The sequence below is a fragment of the Chrysemys picta genome, chromosome 4 (assembly GCF_011386835.1).
Source record: "Chrysemys picta bellii isolate R12L10 chromosome 4, ASM1138683v2, whole genome shotgun sequence".
Classification (NCBI taxonomy): domain Eukaryota; kingdom Metazoa; phylum Chordata; order Testudines; family Emydidae; genus Chrysemys; species Chrysemys picta.
Genome location: NC_088794.1, coordinates 83,030,449 through 83,048,844, shown reverse-complemented (window position 1 = coordinate 83,048,844; position 18,396 = coordinate 83,030,449). Strand labels below are relative to the sequence as shown.

General features: G+C 55.7%; 1 protein-coding gene across 2 annotated transcripts; it reads right to left on the bottom strand.

Moving 5' to 3' along the window:
- Positions 1-2,074: 2,074 nt before the first annotated feature.
- Positions 2,075-18,294, bottom strand: MDK (midkine). 2 transcript variants are annotated; one of them, XM_005302251.5, is made up of 6 exons: positions 18,079-18,294; positions 17,133-17,313; positions 6,247-6,326; positions 5,889-6,050; positions 4,318-4,479; positions 2,075-3,064 (listed from the first exon to the last, which is right to left on the bottom strand). In XM_005302251.5, the coding sequence occupies exons 3-6, from the start codon at positions 6,323-6,325 to the stop codon at positions 3,039-3,041; spliced, it is 429 nt and encodes a 142-aa protein (XP_005302308.1). In that variant the 5' UTR covers position 6,326; positions 17,133-17,313; positions 18,079-18,294; the 3' UTR covers positions 2,075-3,038. The 2 variants fall into 2 exon arrangements, with proteins under 2 accessions (XP_005302308.1, XP_065448921.1); XM_065592849.1 differs by having other exon boundaries at positions 18,134-18,283.
- Positions 18,295-18,396: the final 102 nt, after the last annotated feature.

Here is an 18,396-nt window from a genome sequence, read left to right as displayed (position 1 = left end):
AGACTACTCACACAAGGGAAACATCTGATACATTGGTACCAATGGCCCCTGGTTTCCTCAGCTACCCGCCCAATGTGTTGCCTTCGAATGGGAATTGGGACGGTAGGAGGCCGGGGTGGTTAGATACAGACTAATACAGTGAGGAGCAGGTTCCTGTCCTGTACCTCTGAGTTCAGTACAAAGCTGGCAGCAGATCAGGGAGCTGCAGGGAAGTTGCTGATGGTATTTAATTCACTGTTCTCTTAAGGTGGGGATGTGGCATCCAAATTCTGCCTAACCAAGGACCATGGCAGCAGCTTGTTGGGCATCTGCAGGCCAGACTGACATGCTAGAGCAGATTGTGGGCCGCTCCTCTTAGGGCAGGTGGGTCTCTGACTCCCTGGGCAGCAGCATGAGAGAGGAGAGCACAACCCATCCCTGTTGTGGGGTTCAGAGCTCCGAGAGAGGAGCCGCGAAGTCTGACAAGCAGCCCCTTGGGGCTTGGCCATATGCCGAGTCCTTGGCAGGCCTCCCTCTGCCTTGTGCCACACAGAGGCTAACACAGGCCTTGGGGCAGTGGGCAGAGTCACCCTGTAACTCATTTGTCCTGCCAGAGCCTTTAACTATGGACAGTTGATAGCTCTCTGGAGGTTGACGGCATCTCATTAAGTCTCTTGTTGGCAGTCTAAGTCTATTTGCATCCTCGCCATGCCTGGAGTGGCTGCAGAGACTAATCCTCATAGCAGCGTGTCATCCTCAATCAGTGTACAACAGCCACGGGAACAAGTCGGGCAGCAAATCCCACCCAGCCCCTCCAGTCACTTCCCTTCAGCTGCTGCTTTTCCCAGGCTTGCTGGGAGTGGCTAATCCTGGACTAGCCGTGGCTTCCTCAGAGCCGGGCTCCTACCCCACGCGCCGCAGCCATGCTGGCTTTGAGGCATTGCCCCAGGCCCTGCAGCAGCATTCCTGGGTGATTAGCCCAGCGTTCCCTTGTAGGGATCAGAGCACCGGCTGCAACAGCATCGGGTGGAAGGCTGGCACCGGCACAACTGGGCGCCTCCACAAGTGCTCCTGCCTTATTCTCTGCAGCACCTCCTGCTGGGAGACGCTGTGACTAGAATAGCTAGTAGTGGGCTCCATCTTGTGGTTTAGTCCCATAACTAATCACCTGTGGGACTGGGGAGGTGGGAGTCCAGCATCGTAACCCAGCCGGTTCCATCCAGCTGTAACAGGGGGTTAGACAATCAGAGAAGGGCCTTCACTGTTCCATGTGCCTATGAAAAACCAGTCTGAACCCTGGACTGTCACCTGGCTTGTGAAAGCTTTAAGAGCCTGTGTCAGGGTGCAGGGAGGTTACCAGCTTTGCACAAACTCAGACAGCATTCATAGACACATAGACCAACATGATCATCTAGTCTGACCTCCTGCCCTTCACAGGCCACAGAACCTCACCTACCCACTCCTGTAATAGACCCATAACCTCTGCCTGAGTCACTGACGTCCTCCAATCATGATCTAAAGACTTCAAGAGTTCCTGAGCAAATGGAGCTCAGGGCAAACTCTAGTCAGCTCATGTGTCTCCCCAAGGGGTGGGGGGGTTTGTTCCAATGCTTAGCCAAACCAGGAAGCCTCCTTTCAAATATGAACTCTTCTCCAATATAATAAGTAATAGACTGGCACCATAAACTGCAACCAAGCCCACCTCCCTTGGTAACTATCTGGTTTCCGCACCTTTCCCTCACGGAGGTTTAACCTCATGTAGGAGCTTTGCTCCCAGCATGCCCATGGGAAGAGACCAAGAGCTGCAGTGCAAAGGTAGCTATAGCTGCTCGATGCCTGCCTACCTGAAATTCTTGTTCTGCTTGCCCTTTCCTACCCCATTATTGGCTTATTTACTTCAACTAAGCCATGATCGGTTTAACAGAGTCCTGGCCCAACCACCCCAGTGGAGCCCTGGCTAACCCTCCAGGCTAGGCAGCAGCCACTGGCCTGATCCAGCAATAACCGTCACTGCAGCTAGTATGTCACAGCCTCTCCTGGCTGGCACCACGGCAGAGTTCCCAGAACAGAAGCAGAATGTGGTACTAGCGATGGGTTTGTTTTTTAAAGACTTTTATTGGAAAAGAAAAAAAAATCCCAAAGTGGTGAGGGCTGGCCCAACACCTGTGTGAGAGCAGAAAGCGGGGAGAGGCCACAGTGCCTCGGCACAGACATGGATTAGAAGAAACAGAAGGGAAAGGAAGAGAAAAGGGAAAGGCCCATGAACCTGGGGGAGATTCTTTCCTGGTTGCTGCAGGACTTTTGGGTTTGCACCTGCTGGTGGAAAAGCAGGTAGCAGGAAGGGGTCACCCTGACCGAAGAGGCCAGTCTTCAGGTGAACAACTTGTGAGCAAATGCAGGTGAAGGGGGGGAGCCTACAGGCACATAGCAGACCACCGCTGGGAGGCACACATCGTGCCTCTTGCAAAGTCAAGGAAACCAGAAATAACGAAACACATCTCCAAATGTTTCCATTGCACATGAGCCCAGCCACGCACTGGGGCTCATCCCTTCCTGCTCTCATCATACCTGCCCTCTGTGACCAGGTTATTTGCTAATTCAGTGGTTAGCTTTTCTTTTTCCTTAAAGCACCGCTGTGAATCAGACAGGTCATGAGGTTCCCAGAGACGTGCAAAAGGCCACTTAGCTCCAACAAAGGGTCCAAAACCGTGAAGGGCTCCAGCTGCTCCCAGCCCAGAGCACCCCACATGCATTGCACTGAATAGCTGAAAACAGAAGCAGAGAAGGGAACACTGGGGTTCAAATAAAGGTGCCAGACAGTGGCACAGAGTGGGTATGGGGAAGGTAAACAGCACCTTCTTCAGGCGAGGGCGGATTTGGTCTCTACACAACTAGTGATTAAAAAAGGCATCATGGTTAAGGATGAAGTTGGGGAGGAGGAAGAATGGAATTTGGCAAAACATCGCCGAGCGGGGGGACCATGCTGCAGCGCCGAGTGGTGTATGTCCAGATGGGTTCAGGCACCGTGTCTTGGAGACGGGAGGGTCGGCCCGTCCCTTCTAGTCCTTCCCCTTCCCTTTCCTGGCTGTTTGAAACAATGGAACAAGACATGAGTTAGTGCATCTGCAGGATGACCCCATTGTATCTGGAGAGGTCACTTCAGCGTGTCTGTAGCTCACCTGGTACAAAGCCGCCTGCATGCCACTGGCTTGGGTTTTGGCTGCAGTGGCACATAGGCCAGGCAGCTGCAGTGAATCCAGCCAGGACCAAGGGAGGGTGAACCCTGCTAGTGCACTTGCCTGGAAAGTCTCTGCTCAGTGGGTACAGTGCTTGCCATCCCCAGAGTCCTATGTGGTGCTACCATCTGCTAGCAGATCACCCAGACCTCCTGTCCTTTGACATACCAGAAGGCACCATATTATTTGCACTAAACTCAGTTGCGTTTTGGGGGTGTAGTGACCAGGTAGGGCTGGCAGGGCAATAGCAGGGGAGGACATCCAACAACTGGTCATGTCCTGGTCACAATCATAGAGTGAGGCCTGCCCAGGCATTGAGGAAACCAGCTCAATAATCTATATACCACTGTCTGGCACTCAAAAGTAGATGGCAAGCACAGATGGCAGTTCCCAGCTACAGCTTTGACTCCAGTGGGCACAAGCAAACTGTATCAAGACCCTTTAATGACCAACAGTGAGAATGGACTGGGGGCCTTTCACACCTTGAAGGATCCCAAAATGCCTCTCGGGTTTTATAAGCAGAAATTGCTTAAGCCCCATTGAAATGCAACTCTCTGTAGGGTGCACTGCGATGCAACACACCAGGTAAGTAACGGAGCGAGCGAGGGTGAAATCCTAGCTCTACTGAAGTCCATGGGAGTTTTGCCAATGGAGACAGGATTTCACCTACAGACTCCTGTAGTGGGATTTTGAGCCCTGTGGAATGTAATGATCTGAATAGGAATTTCACCAGGGTAGAGTTACCAACCCAGCTCTTGTGAAAAGAACCAGCGTCTTAAGGAGCCCATGTATCCAGGACCTTAGTGTTTTGTTTCCTCCAACAGATTACTCTTGCATTTGCAGAGAGCTCCACAGACCCTGCCAGCACACAGGGTCAGTACTGACTCAGAGCCCTTCCTAATGAATCACCAGCACCAGACTGCAGTGTTAGGGCTGTCCTTGGAAGTACAATCCAGACAGACACAGCTTAGCTTGGGAGATCCAACAGGATCACATCCCCACCTGGGATGGCTGCATTCCTCTTGAATGTGTCATGCCCCCGACATACAACGGCTCTTCCCACGCGGAGGTGGGATAAGGACTTCTAGTGGTGGGGACTGACCTTTGGATTTTGACTTGGTCTTGGGAGAACAGGGCTTGGTCACTTGAATGGTCTCCTGACACTCGGCATTGTACAGGGCTTTCTTCAGGGTGCCTGAACGGGCCTTTAGACCTGTGGCAGCATCACACCCGCCCCAGCTCTCAAACTTGTACTTGCAGTCAGCTGGAAGAGAGGTTGGAGCCATTAGTTCTATGCAGGGCCCAGAGTAAATGGCAGCCCGTTAGAGCCTCAGGAACAGTGTTGGGCTGGCAGCCAAACTATGTTCAAGCTGCTCAATCGGACAGCCTGGTATTGCATTCACGTTAGTCCAGCCAGCAACCACACTGCCTCGTCAGGCCCTGCAAGACATTGGGTCATCCCACTTGAGTGAGTAGCACCAGCTACATGCAGCATGTGGGGCCACTACTGCCCCGTGTCACATGGATGCAACACCCTGATAGCTTATGTATAGCTCTCATGCTCCCTCATGGGGACTTGACACCTGAACTCTGTTCTTCACGGGGCTGCCTCAACAAACAGGCCATTCCAAAGGGTCTGATATCCAAATGGTGAGGCACAGTTAGGCAGCTGGAGGGCAAAGGCAGATGAGGCTACTCGCCACAGTCCCCATCCCCCAGCTCAAGCTTCGATGATTGCAGCACCAGCTAATATAGTTTCAGAGGGGGCTTGGCAAGAATGGCCCAGGGGTCGCCAGGTCTCAACTTCTAGGAAGGGAAGCAGGACTCACAAGCCGGGCAAGTGTAAAGCAAAGATCAGTTGTGTGGTACTACTGGGTCAGACTGTCCGGTGATCCCCATTCTGCATCAGACTACTGGTGTATCTAACCTGCCCCTGCTGCACTGGGTCAGATCCATGGCCCATACAGCCTGATATCCCTAGGTGTCACCAAGGGCCTAAGGTGGCCTGCAGAGCCTTTACTGCAGGGGCCCTCCCAAATGGAGTCCAATAGTAGCAGTTGAATTTGGAACCCTCCAGCTAGGGTTAGTCTCTGCTCATTTCAGCCTAACCCGTCCCTGGTAGTAAATTCCTGCATTGGCCAGATGCCCTACCTTCTCTAGGAAGTGGAGAGCTCAGCAATGGCTATTGCTCCTATGGCAGAGCTAACCTGACTTGCGTCTAGCCTTTCATCCATTGCATTGCACCTACAATGCACTGCTCTTTTCCCTATCTCACAGATGTGCTGAACCCAGGAGTGCCCACTGTGCAGCTCATGGCCATCCCAGCCTGTAACAAAGGTGTGGTCTGCAGAGAACCCATGTCCCACCATGCAATCCTCTGCCAGGTGGGAATGGCCAGGCCAGACCATTGCATACTGGGACATGCAGGCTCTATATGACACACAGATACATTAGCACATTGGGTGCAAGGCAGTGGAAGGTCAGGTCATAGGTGCACACTTGGGCTCCTGTCTAGCTGCTTGTATGGTCCTGAGAAGGGTAATGTTGGGGCTCCCATATGTTAAAGTGACAACAACCACAAAGACTCCAGCTCCCCACAGCCATGGGAAGCTGGTGGTCCCTGGTTGCCCTCTGAGCCTGGTGAGTCTCTTTGGGATGGGGCTGTGCACTCACCTCCAAACTCCTTCTTCCAGTTGCAGGGGATCTTGCACTTGAGTCTCTTAGTCTCCTCCTTGCAGGTCCCCTCACGGTAGCCCACACCACAGTCTTTGCTGTTTGGGGTGCAAGGCCCCCAGCGCCAATCCTCACACTCGGAGCCGTTCTTCTTCACCTTGTCTGCAGTGCAGAGGAGGGAGCAGGCAGTCACTCCGAAGGATACAGAACAGCAGCTGGTCCCATAGACAGGGGTTCTACCCTCCCTCACTTGCAGCCAGAGACATGAACATCCCCTGCCCCCACCCGTAACCAGCCCCACAGAGTAGCGGATGAGGGACAAGTTCTCTTCCTAAGCAGCCATGAGTTTGCCCCTCACCTTTCTTGTTTTTACCAGCCTCAGAGGCTGCAGCCAGGAGGATCAGCACCAGGAGGAGGAAGAGCCCACGGACCTGCATTCTGCATGGAAGAAGGGAGATATATAAGCACAGAAAGCCAAGCCTGTGCACTAGGGGGAGGACCCAGGTGTAAGGGATGGCACATGTGAGGAGAGGGCCATGGGGCTGATGGTGGGGAGGGAAAGAGGGTTCTGGAATTGATGGACAGGATTGCATGGGCTCTGGGGAGCGTGTCTGGGTCACTCTCTTCTGTGCAGCCCCCTCTGGACTCTCCTCACAACCCCAGTGTGTCACTCGGCAGGACAGAGCTGGAAACATGTGCAGCCCCAAACTCTGATCTGAGATCTCTTCCCTAGGCAAAGCCCAGGGCTGGAGGAGGGACTGAGGGACAGGAAATGGGGGAGAGGCTACCACTCTGAGCGCCATGAGCCCTAATGCTTGGCCTGGCCTAGCAGGAGGGAGTCAGGGCCCTTTCTAGGTCTCTGTGTGTCAAGTGGGAGCCTCACCTAGCTGCAAAATTCGGGAGGCTCCTAAGCCAGGCTCAGGCACAGGGATGGGACACAGGCAGCCATTGTAGTCTGGAGGAAAGTGAGGCTGGCTTGCCACCACAGACCAACAGTGAGTGTGACAGGACCAGACTCCCCAGCCTGTGTGTGTCCCCAACTTACAAGCCCTCCAAGCTGTGGGACATTCAGACATAGACAGAGGCTGCAGAGGGTCCATGGTACAATCCAGCTCCCACCCCAATCCTCCCCTTCCAAGCTGGATGGTCAGGGCTCACAGTGGGGTGGCTGCAGCCATATTTAAATAGATGCTACCTTAGGTTACAGAGGTGCATGAAGGAAGGAGCGTTGAGTCCTTCCCACTACAGAGTGAGGGATGGATAAGGTGACCCCAGATACCCTGTCCAGCCCATCCCTCTAGCTGGGTGAGGAGGAGGTGCCGCCCCCCAATAATGAGTTCCCCAGTGTTCCAGCAGCTCAACCCCTTTTATCCTGCTGCTGGCCTCAATACTGGGCCTATGGGCAAGAGGCAGTGGGCCCAGCATGCATGTCCCTACCTCACAACCATATGCCTGTCCCTCTGGGAACTCGGTGTAGTCTAAATGCTGCCCCCTCAGGCCCCCTGCTCCTAGTCAAGGTGGGTCTGAGGGGATTTGACTTTCAGGGTTCCACAGGCATGAACAAAGAGGAAAGTCAGCTCCTAGTGGAGAAGGGCCTGGGGGGAGAGGGGGAAGAGCAGGCAGGGGTGGGGGTGAGCAGAGCCTTCATATACTAAATGCAGACAAACCATTGGGAATCCCAAGGTCTTGCCCACATCAAAAGGCAGTCGCCTCCTCCCTGAACCAGCCAGGAAGGCACATCTGGATGGGCATGTCACCACCGAGATGTGAGCAGACTTTGGTTTTAAGTTGCCAACCCTCCAGGATTGTCTTGGAGACTCCAAGAATAGAAGATTAATCGTTAATTCAAGATTATGTCACATGATGAAATCTCCAGGAATACATAAAACCAAAACTGGCAACCCTAGCTGGTTTCCAGGTGAAGGAAACCGGACAGTGAAAAGGAGGGGGCAGCCAAAGTTACCAGCCAGGGCTTGTCCACACCAGCCTGGTGAGGAGGCAACTTACAGCCACACGCACAGAGCCCACCCTGAGAGGATCACAGATGATCACAAAGCTGTAACCATCTTTATATGCCTCTATGTATGGAGGGTCAGGTTTCGCTGTGGAAGTGGCCGGATTCCTGGCCTCTTCTGGGTTCTACAGGCTCTGCTGTAGCCACGTGAAAAACCAGGCCCTGTGCGCAAGTTAGAGAACGCCTTTAGCTCTGCACAACACTTGGGCCTGATTCTTTCTCACCCCCCCCCCCCCCCAAGCTCCCATTGATGTACGGTGGTGGTGGGAAAGTGCAGGATTGGGCCCTGCTTTTCAGCTTCCCTGGAGTCACCTTCTCTGTCCCCCCCTGCGGGTGGGACCCCTTCCGGTGAGTATCAGGGAAGGAAGAGGGCTCAGGCCTCCTGGTACAGGGTGTGGGTTGGTACATTAACATCACAATCTCTCCCCCCCCCCCCCCCCAATTTCAAACCAGGAGCAGGCAAGAGGAGGCTGGGAAAGCCAATCTGCCTGAGGGTGGGATTTGTGCTGCTCCGGCCCTTGGAAAGCTGTTTGTCCTGTTTGTCTGCTGGCAGTAATGAGCCTCTGCTCCCTACTCCCCATCCCCAGTGATTCCCCAGCCCCCTTCCATGCCCACATTTCCCAGTGCCTCTTTTATCCAGCGCCCAGCAGGCCGCCTCGCCCACGCCAAAGATCCTCGACGTTGGGGGGACGGCAGCTGCCATGGAACCTTTATCCGGCTCCAAAAGAATCCAGGGCAGAAAAAAACCACGACCATCAGTTTTTGAGAACTAAAACAGAAGATTAAAAAAAAAACCCACACAATGTGGAGCTCATGTGGCGCTTTAGAAGTGAAGCTGCTCCCCCTGCTGGCTCCCTTAATGTCAGTCCATTACCATATCGCCACAAAGGGACCATGGATGCAGAAGGCCAGTCTGTGTAGGGGGAGGGGGAAGACATGGAAGTAGGAGTTGTGCATGTGTAACCCACACATCTCCTGGGTGGGGGGTTCTGGCCCATCTAGTGGCACGGAGACCACTTAGAGAGAGAGAAAATGAGTCTGCTCTACAGCCTTAGCTAACAGCCATCTGGCTTTTAGCTCATGCAGTTCAGGCTCATGCACTAAGCTCTAGAGGCCCCAGGTTCAGTCCTGCCCACCGATGACTGGTGTGGCTGTCAGTGTTACAGGTGTGCATGCACATGCCTCTGTGTTTGACTGTGCAATGGAGGAACTTGTGCACAGTGGGAGAGCATGTATGTCAGGCATCTGTGGATGCATGATGCGGGAGTGTGTCTGGAGAGAGTATGTGCACAGTGGGACTGTGCATGTGTTTGTACTATTGAGCAGTGGGTACATTTGTTAAGTTGACTGAGTTTCTTCTTTAGCTCCACACCTGCTGGCTTCTTTGAGAGGGCCCCTGGCTAGGGTTGCAGTTAGAGGTGCAGTGTCCCTGCGTGGGCAGGTCAGTGACTCGACTCTCCTCCCACTCACTACACCCTGTTAGTTTCCAGTAAATAAGGTGGTGAGAAATGGGCCCAACTCCAAATCAGAGACCTGGAGGGTGGGACCCAGAATCCAGACTCAGAATCCCCAGCGCACCTGTTTCCACTGTAGACTGAACCCTAAGCCTGGATGCCCCTGCATCAGGTGGGGTTGAAATCTAGCTCTGGAGCCCTTTCTAGAGCTGTTCTGCAGAAAGCTTCTTTGGTGGGGTCTGCGCTGCTGCTGACATCAGTGCATCTGTCCCCTCCTCATAGCTCCAGGAGATCCCGCAGCATTGTGGGTGTGAACAAAGGGTCCTAGCAGTGGGGGGATGGGCAACAGCTTTTCACCTGCTCTTCCCATGACTAACAAGAATTCCTCTGATGTTTTCCCCATTGGTGGCAGTTCCGTGAAGGGCAGCAATAGACACATTGAGCTGGTACAGCCAGTGACAATGCCAGCTTCCCCCACACCCACCAAGGGCCAATACCAAGGGGTTGGTGGGTGACAATGCCAGAGGGTAACCTGCACATTAAATAGGTACAACTTCACCACCAGGGGGAGCTAGACAGGTTGCACCTGAAGCCCAGGCTCCCAGCTGGCAGAAAGATCAAGGCAGCAGGGACTGCACTAAGCTACTGCTCACAATGCTTTTTTAGCTTGAGGCATCATTCTGATTGAAGAGATGGGGTGAGGGGGAAGAGGGTGTCAAGCAGAGGTTGCCCTGGAAATTACGTCATTAATAGCCCCATTTTCCAAAGTGATGCTTGATTCTTAGAGGTGCTGAACCAGCTGGATTTGTGGGTCCACAGTGTCTCAAATACAGCAGAGATCAAAGGGGAGAGGACCGTAGCTCCCACACCAGACTTTGTCCCATTCTGGAAGGCCAGGCCCCAGTCTTTCCATTACAAATCCCATACACCTCACCCAGGCTTGGAGCTTAAACAGGAGGGGACAGGCCCCAGGCAGCTTGTGCAGAAGAGGGAGAAAATATTCAGAATAATGTTCAGAATAATTTCAGTCCCCCTGATGGTTCCAATTCCAGATAAAAATAATTTGAAATGTGCTTGGAAAACTGTTGGTCCTTTTTGCAACTGACTCCACCTGCCCCCTTGCTGGCTGGTTACATTGTTCACAAGTTTGGCTCCTCAGATGTTCAAATCCAGGTACCTATACATGGAATGGCAACCGCCAACCCAGGGAGCAGGTGAAATCCGGGTACTAGGAGGGGAGGGGATTAGCTGAGCATTAAGGTTACAGCTGCTTGGAGCCAATGCATTTGCAGATGTGATGCTTCCCACTAGGTCCATATGCAGGGGGCGCAGCTCTGCTTGGCTTCACCTTCTGCCCTGTACCAAGTGCATTGCCAGGCTATTCACTGGTCAGCCCCTTTTCCCCACCTACAAGCCCCAGTAAACCAGGGAAACATGGCACACACCTTCTCACTGTTGCTTATGACTAGGCAGCTCCCAAGTGTGATGGCAGCACACCCACCCTGGCTCCAGTGAATCAACTGCCCCTGCTGTGTGAGACCCTCCCTGTAGGCCTGTTATAGGAGGGGACACACTGGGTGCAGTGTAGGGGGAGAAACACTGGGTCAACTTTCGCTCCCTTCCCCCACACGGTCACCCCGGCAGCATGCTGGGGAAAGCAGCTCTGTTCGTTATTCAGGCTCCAGTGCACTCACCTTTTGTGTGTCCGTTGCTGTGAAGCTCTCGGCTTCACTCTGAATTGAACTGTCACAGAGAATTACACAGCCCGGCTGGTTGAAGGCAGAGCTGAGGGGACGAGAGCCGCCTTCCGCTTTCCCCACCTCAGCTGGGAATTATCATGGGGAACCCAGCGCCAGCCAGAACAAGCTCATGCCCCTTCCCACCAAACTCTCCTCAAAGAGGCTGCAAGGACAAGAGCTCAGCATTGAGAACGAGCCAGAACAGCCCTCCTTCCGGAGGCAGAGGCTGGAAGCTCACTACAGCCAACCCTGCTGCCCTGCTCTCTACAGCACCTCCTGCTGGGAGTGGATGGGACTAAGGTAACTAAGAGCCCCCCCTAGAGACAGTGTCCAATCCAATTCCCTACTGGGCCATCAGAGCAGCATCTTCAAACTCTATCTCCCCTTTTACTCAGACTCTCCCATTCACCTCCACTCTGACCTCTGCTTCTGCCTTGGCCCTGGGCTATCCTCTGCCCACCTCTACAACATGGCCTTGTGAACACAGCCTCCAGTCTGCTCAAGGTGATATTCCCATCTCCTCTGGCCTGGGCTAATGCAGCTCCTTCCTCTCCAGCCTTCAACACTTGCAGACCTCTTCATTGGCTGCTCAGTGCAAACTGGCTGTCCTTATTTTTAAAACTCTCCATGGAGTTAGTCCATTCTACATCATGGACTTTGTCTCTTTGTTTCTTCTGCTCTTCTAGTACCAGTCTCCTTTCTGCTATATCCCTCAACTTCTTCCCTGCCCCCAGTATGGGTGTGAAAGCCTTCTCTGCAGCTGGGATACCACACAGGCATGACTGCCCTCCCTGGTGCACAGTAAGCATGTCCTCCACCTTCTGGAGGCAGGATGCACTACCCTGTCCTCTGCCTGTGAGCAAAACCCCCAGGAAACCATTCCAAAAACAAAACCAGAGTCCTCGTTTCAGTGTGACCTACCAGAACTCTGTGTCTGAGCTCCCCCTGCAGGGGCAGCAGCTAAACACTAGTTTCAGAATGCTGTCCCAGTGACAGACAAGCGTAGGACAGACAAGCAAAACAGGGCAGGGTGTGGACAGGCTTGACTAAAGCCCTGGCCTAGGGAGCAAGGAGTTCTGAGTTCTGTGCCAAGCCCTACTACTGAGTTGGTATGCAAGTCACTTTCCATCCATGTGCCTGAGTTGGAAAGAAAACAAAAACAAAAACCCCAACCCTTGGAGATAAACTCTGGCCATTATTCAGTCTATGGTATTCCGTGGAGAAAGGGAGGGAACAAAAATGTTCAGAATAATTTCAGTCCCCCTGATGGTTCCAATTCCAGATAAAAATAATTTGAAATGTGCTTGCAAAACTGTTGGTCCTTTTTGCAACTGACTCCACCTGCCCCCTTGCTGGCTGGTTACATTGTTCACAAGTTTGGCTCCTCAGATGTTCAAATCCAGGTACCTATCTCTCATGCCCGCTCTCTCCCAAGCAGGCTGTCCATGCTGAGCTGAGAGAGTTTATACAGATTTTGGCAGCATCTCCCATTGCCAAGGATTTCACTCACTTTGGCTCAGACCTCTGGGTGATATTGGAATGGGATCCAAAATGCCAAACGTAATAATGAGGGGCCTTGGGACCCCTTCTGATCTGCACTCTGTGCCAGGCAATGCCAGCTGCAGTTGCCACTCCTGCATACTTCCCTGCCCCCATACCTGACTGCTCCCTCTGCAGCCACTAGACCTCTGGTTCTTGTTGCTGCTGCCTGGAAAGGCCCTGAGAGACCCTAGGGAGTGAGGAACATCGCTTTGCTGCTAATACTATCTGCACCTCTTTCAACACGGGGACCCCTCTGCTTGGCTCACACTGCAGCTGGGTCAGACAGCTGAGCCTCCGAGTTTGTGAAGCACAGGGCAGGGGCAGAAGGGGGTCAACCACCCCCCCTCCCTTTGGAACCTTGGTGCTTTCCCTAGAGCTGAGCAGCTCTTACTCCCCAAGGATGGGAGCAGCACATCCTCCCTGCCAGGATCTCAGTACTGGAGGGAGCCAGGGCAGGGGACGCTAAACCTTCCCCATGGACTCATTATATGCAACAAGGGGCTGGTACCCTAACGCTCTGGGGCCGGTGAGAGAGCAGGACTGTCTGGGGTTAGTGAGCTTTTATTCAGGGACCATGATAACCTGCCTTTTGTGGTAGGGAAAAGTGCCTATTCTGAGGGGGGAGGGGTTGCCTGTTGCCCCTTACCACCTGGGATGGGCTGATTCATTCCACAGCCTCCCCTTCAGCCCTGGCTTGCAGGAGCCTGGCTGCCTGTGGTTAAAGCTGCAGCCGGGAGGGCTGGCTGCCTACCCATCCATCACATGCACCTCCTGCTAAATCTGCTCTGCTCCTTGCCTATGGCCCTTTCAGGGAAGGCCACTGACCTTCTATACCATGCTGAGACCAGCCTCCTGCTCTGACGCCATTCCCCCCTCCCCTCTAAGACATCCTTCCCCTTCAGTAGTCACATCCCTCTAGGTGTCTCCAAGCCATTCTCCTGCTCTGAACACCCCCTGCCCTCTTCCTCCACATCCTCTCAGGCTTCTTGCCTTGACCCCTCCTTCCTCCCCACTGAGCGTCTCCTTGGATTTCATCCTCTCTGGAGTCTTCAGAGTCTCTTTGGTTTTGACCCTCTCTGTCCTGACTCCCTTCTGTCCTCTGCCCCATAGGGCCAGATGCTCTTCCCCTCCCATAATGGCCCTGGCAGGGTGAGGGCAGATGTTGCTCTAGTGCAGGGGTGGGCAAACTATTGGCCGCGGGCCACATCCGGCCTGCGGGACCATCCTGCCTGGCCCCCGAGCTCCTGGCCCAGGAGGCTCACCCCCGGCCCCTCCCCTGCTGTCCTCCCTCCCCCGCAGCCTCAGTTCGCTCGCTCCGCTGCTGGTGCAATGCTCTGGGCGGCGGAACTCTGAGCTCCTGGGGCAGCGCAGCTGCACAGCCTGGCCTGACCTGGTCTCTATGCTGCGTGGTGGCGGCAGCGTGGCCCGCCTCCAGCCAGGTGGTGCGGTTGTAGCGCCGCCAGCCACCAGTGCTCCAGGCAGCGCGGTAAGGGGGCAGGGAGCAGGGGGGGTTGGATGGCGGGCAGGGGAGTTCGGGGTGGTGGTCAGGAGGTGGGGGTGTAGATGGTGGTTGGGGGGGGAAACAGGGGGTTGAATGGGGGCAGTGGTCCTGGGAGGCAGTCAGGAAGGAGGGGGGGGTTGGATGGGGCAGTGGGGGTCAGAGGGCAGTCGGGGGACAGGGGTTCGGGGGCAGAAAGGGGACAGGGAGAAGGGGTGGTTGGATGGGGCAGAGGTTCCAGGGGGGCCATCAGGAATGAGAGGAGGGGTTGGATGGGGCAACAGGGGTCCGAGGGCAGTCAGGGGACAGGGGTCCCAGAGGGGCCATCAGGGAACAAGGGGAGTTGGATGGGGCAGGAGTCCCGGGAGGGGGGGCAGATAGGAGGTGGGGGCCGGGCCATGACCCCCTCCCCTAACCGGCCCTCCATACAATTTACGAAACCCAATGTGGCTCTTAGGCCAAAAAGTTTGCCCGGCCTTGGACTAGTGAATAGCCCCAGCTCTGGGGCCAGGGCAGGTCAGTTCAATGTGCCCAGCGTGCACTGGCCTCCGGGTCTGACTGGGTGGCAGCTGCTCTGTAGCGTGAGGCTGTATCACCATGGGCTGTTTTCTCCCCTGTTACGCTCAGTCCTTTCGCCTGGACATGGGGTGGCACCGTTCTTGGGCTTCCTTGGATTTTGCAGAATGAAGCAGAAAGGGTCTCAGCTGCCAGCTCTCCTCACCCCCTGCGTTGCCAGGTCACTCCAACACCTCTTTCCGCACAGAAAACTGTCCCCACGGCCCAACCTCTCTTTCCCAAGGACCTGCAAATCTGGCCCATTCAAACCTCGCCTTCCCCTGCAGATCCAGACACAGGCAGTGCCCCAGCTCCATAGCCATCTAGCCCTGGGAGATTCCTCACAGACTCTACAGATGCCCTCCTGGAATCTCCCCAAAGTCCTGCCTCTCCTGCTCCCTCTGTCAATCGGTGAGACCTTTCTCCCCCAACCACCACTTGGCAAAGGAATCCACGGACTTCTCTTTATCTGGCCCCAGTCCACGAGGGCACCCACAACAGCACCTCCTCCTCCAGCACAGCCAGCTTCCAATCATCCCTTCCCTCTAGTGCCCTTTAGTTCCTGCTCCCCCATTACTGCCTGTGTGGGCAGCTCCTTCCCCCCAGACCTTTCCCAGCTCATTCTGCTGCTCTCTCCCCTTCCTCTTCTCAGCAAAGTGCATGAGAGCAGCACTCCCTGCTCACCCAACAGCTTCCTGGGCCATTTCAGTCTGAGCTTCACCATCCAAACTGCCCCTTCTTCTTGTAGTTAACCTGTAGCTCCCTCCTCATGCTCCCTGACCTTCCTGCAGCTTCCACACTGCGGGGCTAGATTCCCCTCCCTTTCCCCCCCCACCCCCTGCTTCTGATCCTGCCTTTCAAGACACCTGTGCTGGGGCTTCCCATGAGGCTGATTTCTTAGCCCTCTCCTCTTCTCCACCTACCTTTCACCTAGTGGGAGCCTGTCACTATACAGACCTCTGGTCACAGCTAGCAATCTCTGGGGATTGGCCCCACCCCACGGTGGGTGTTACCAGAGTGGGAGCGAGGAGAGGCAAGGTGGGGAGGCTGCTCCAGATGGTGTAGAGAGGAAGGCTCTTGCACAACCCATGGTGAGCACGTGAGGGGACAGAGATGGGCAGGGAGGAGAGATGGCAAGGTCTGGGCGGTTGGCTGGAGCCGTCCATGGGCTGTTTTAAGGAGGCGATTGGAGCAATGGCCCGGGAGCTAGTGGAGGTGCTGGAGAGGGATGGGAGGCACACACCAGGCAGATGCAGCCAGCAGATCAGGGGGAGGCGCTGCAGGGACTGTGAGAACTGGGTTGTGCCCAGAGCGGGCAGGGACTAAGGTGGGCCCAACACTTTTCCCATGCCCAGCCTGAAAGCCCAGCCCCCAGCCCTTCCAGGGCCTGGGGTAGGAGTTTAACACAGAACAGAGCCCCCAGCAGCCCACCCCTGAGCCTTCGGGCTGGGGGGGTCACAGCCCAGAGCCCCCCGCCCCCCAAGATACTGGATAGTTGGGCGAGGGGGGTCACAGCAGGGCAGGAGGGTGAGACTATTCCGGGCCACGGGGGCTTTCTTCCTGCGGAGCGGGGCCCCTGGAAAGCCCTGGCGGAGTCCCGTTCTAGCGCTGCTGTTCCTTCCGCAGCAGGGGGAGCGCAGCCTGCTCCGCGTCCAGCGGGACCCCCGCCCCACCAGCGCGGGGAGAAAGAGCCGCCTCGCCTTCTTCCGCTGCAGGCTGGAGAGGGGCCAGAGCTGGGGATGAACCACGCAGGGGGTCGGGGTGCCGACTCCGAGCGACCCCCCCCCTCCCGGGAACGTGCTTGGTGGGTCCAAGGACGGGATCAGGGCTGGATACGGAGGCACGGCAGCCCGGGAAACCCTGAGTCCAGCCGGGCAGAGGGGCCGGGGGCACCAGCGGCGGTGCCAAGGATTCATTTCCTTTCCCGGCCCCCCTGCAGCTCACAGCACTTCACCTTCGCCTCCCCGAGGGAAGACCCGCGAGCCCCTTGTTAGGGGGTGGGGAAACTGAGGCACGGAGCAGGGACTTGCCCCAGGTCACGCAGTGAGTCAGTGACAGAGTTCTGCCTGCCTGAGGCACTGGGCACCGCTAAGGTGCCCATCAGGGTGGTGTCCTGGCGCCCGGAGGGGCAGAGGCACAGATCCCGCTTTTCTGTGCGGAGGGGGCCGGGCAGCAGGTTACAACCCCCCACCCCCGGTGTTCTAGATACACCGCGACTCCTCGCTGGTCCCAGCGTGCCCGGCAGATGACAGCCCCTCCCGCGCCGATCAATATACCCCAAGAACCTGTCCCGGGCCCTGGGCTGCGGCGAGACTCGGGGCAGGATCGCCCCGGGACTCCGGGCTGCTGCGCACGCTGGCGGGGGCTTTGAGCCGCGTTCCCCATCCAGAGGAACCGCCGGCAGCGGGGGAGCGTCGCCCTGCGCTCCGGCGCTGCACTTACTTGTCTGGGCGCTGCGCTTTGCTCCGGTGCTCCGTGTCCGCGCGGCTCCCGGGGGTTAATCGCTCGCTGCCCCGCCGCCGCGCTCCTGAGCTCCTTCCCTTTGTGTCTTCAGAACTAGTTTCAGCTGGTCACATGTGGACACCACCTCGCGGAGCACAGCGGCCCCTGACGTCGCTCCCAGCTGACAACAAAAGGTAGTTCTAGCCCAAACTTCGCAGGCCCCGCCCCCTGCGCGGAGAACCAGGCCCGGCAACAAATGCAGGAGCCCAGCAGCGCTCCAGCGGCAAATCCTGCCCCGGGGCCGCCTGGGGTTGGGGAAAGAAGAAACTGCCCCTGTCTGTTCCTAGCCGCAGGCCTGCTGGCTTGAACCCCATTATAAGCCCTGGTGGTAAAGACATAGGGCCAGCTCCCGAGGAGAGGTGATGCTGGGGTCATTTACATCTTCACAGCCCCCCAGCAAGTTAGGTAAGCAGACAAAGTACAGTCCAAACCCAGTGCCAAAGGCCAGGGCACACAGGATGACAGGGAGAGACCTGGACTGCCAGACCCTTTCTACTCTAGTGTCAGGAGGGAGCCAGGAGACCCCTCAAAGGATCAGGGATCATGAAAAACATCTGATCAAACAGTGAAGAAGCAAAACTGTAACCCAGCTGGGGAGTTAGCGATGGCATCACCCACTCAGCAACCTGCCTCCAGATCAGGCATGGGCAGCAGTGACCAATAGACACTGGAGCAAACAAAGTTTGTGACCTTATCCCCGGTCCCTTGTATCCACCCCAGACAGAGACTTGAGGGGGTCTGTTTCTTTGTTACCCTTTTGCAGCACTGGTCATGCCAGTGAAGTCTCTTGAGTTAAATTGAATTGACTCAGGGGCAGATTCAAGGGGGATGTGACAAGGCAGGGGAGGTTACATGTCAAAGAGTGGATCAAAGGGGCATCACTTACCCACTGAGGGGACCTGAGACAAGGGGCCAATTCCACCCCTTAGAGTCAGACCCACCTCTGCATCTGGCACAGTGACTCCAAGTCCTATTTGCAGACAGTTTCAGATGGTATCTCTGGCATGATGGCGTTTTAGGACCTGCACAGTGATTTCAGTGACTCCTTGGGCTCCATGGACAATGCCTTAGGCTCCCGTGCAGCCTCCCAGGCACTGACTGACCAACAGCAAGCCTGTGCTGAGCCAGCCTCCCACTTATGGGCCAGCCCTGTTCCTGGTGGAGGTGCACTCCCCTCCCTGATGCACAGACACAGCTCCTGCAT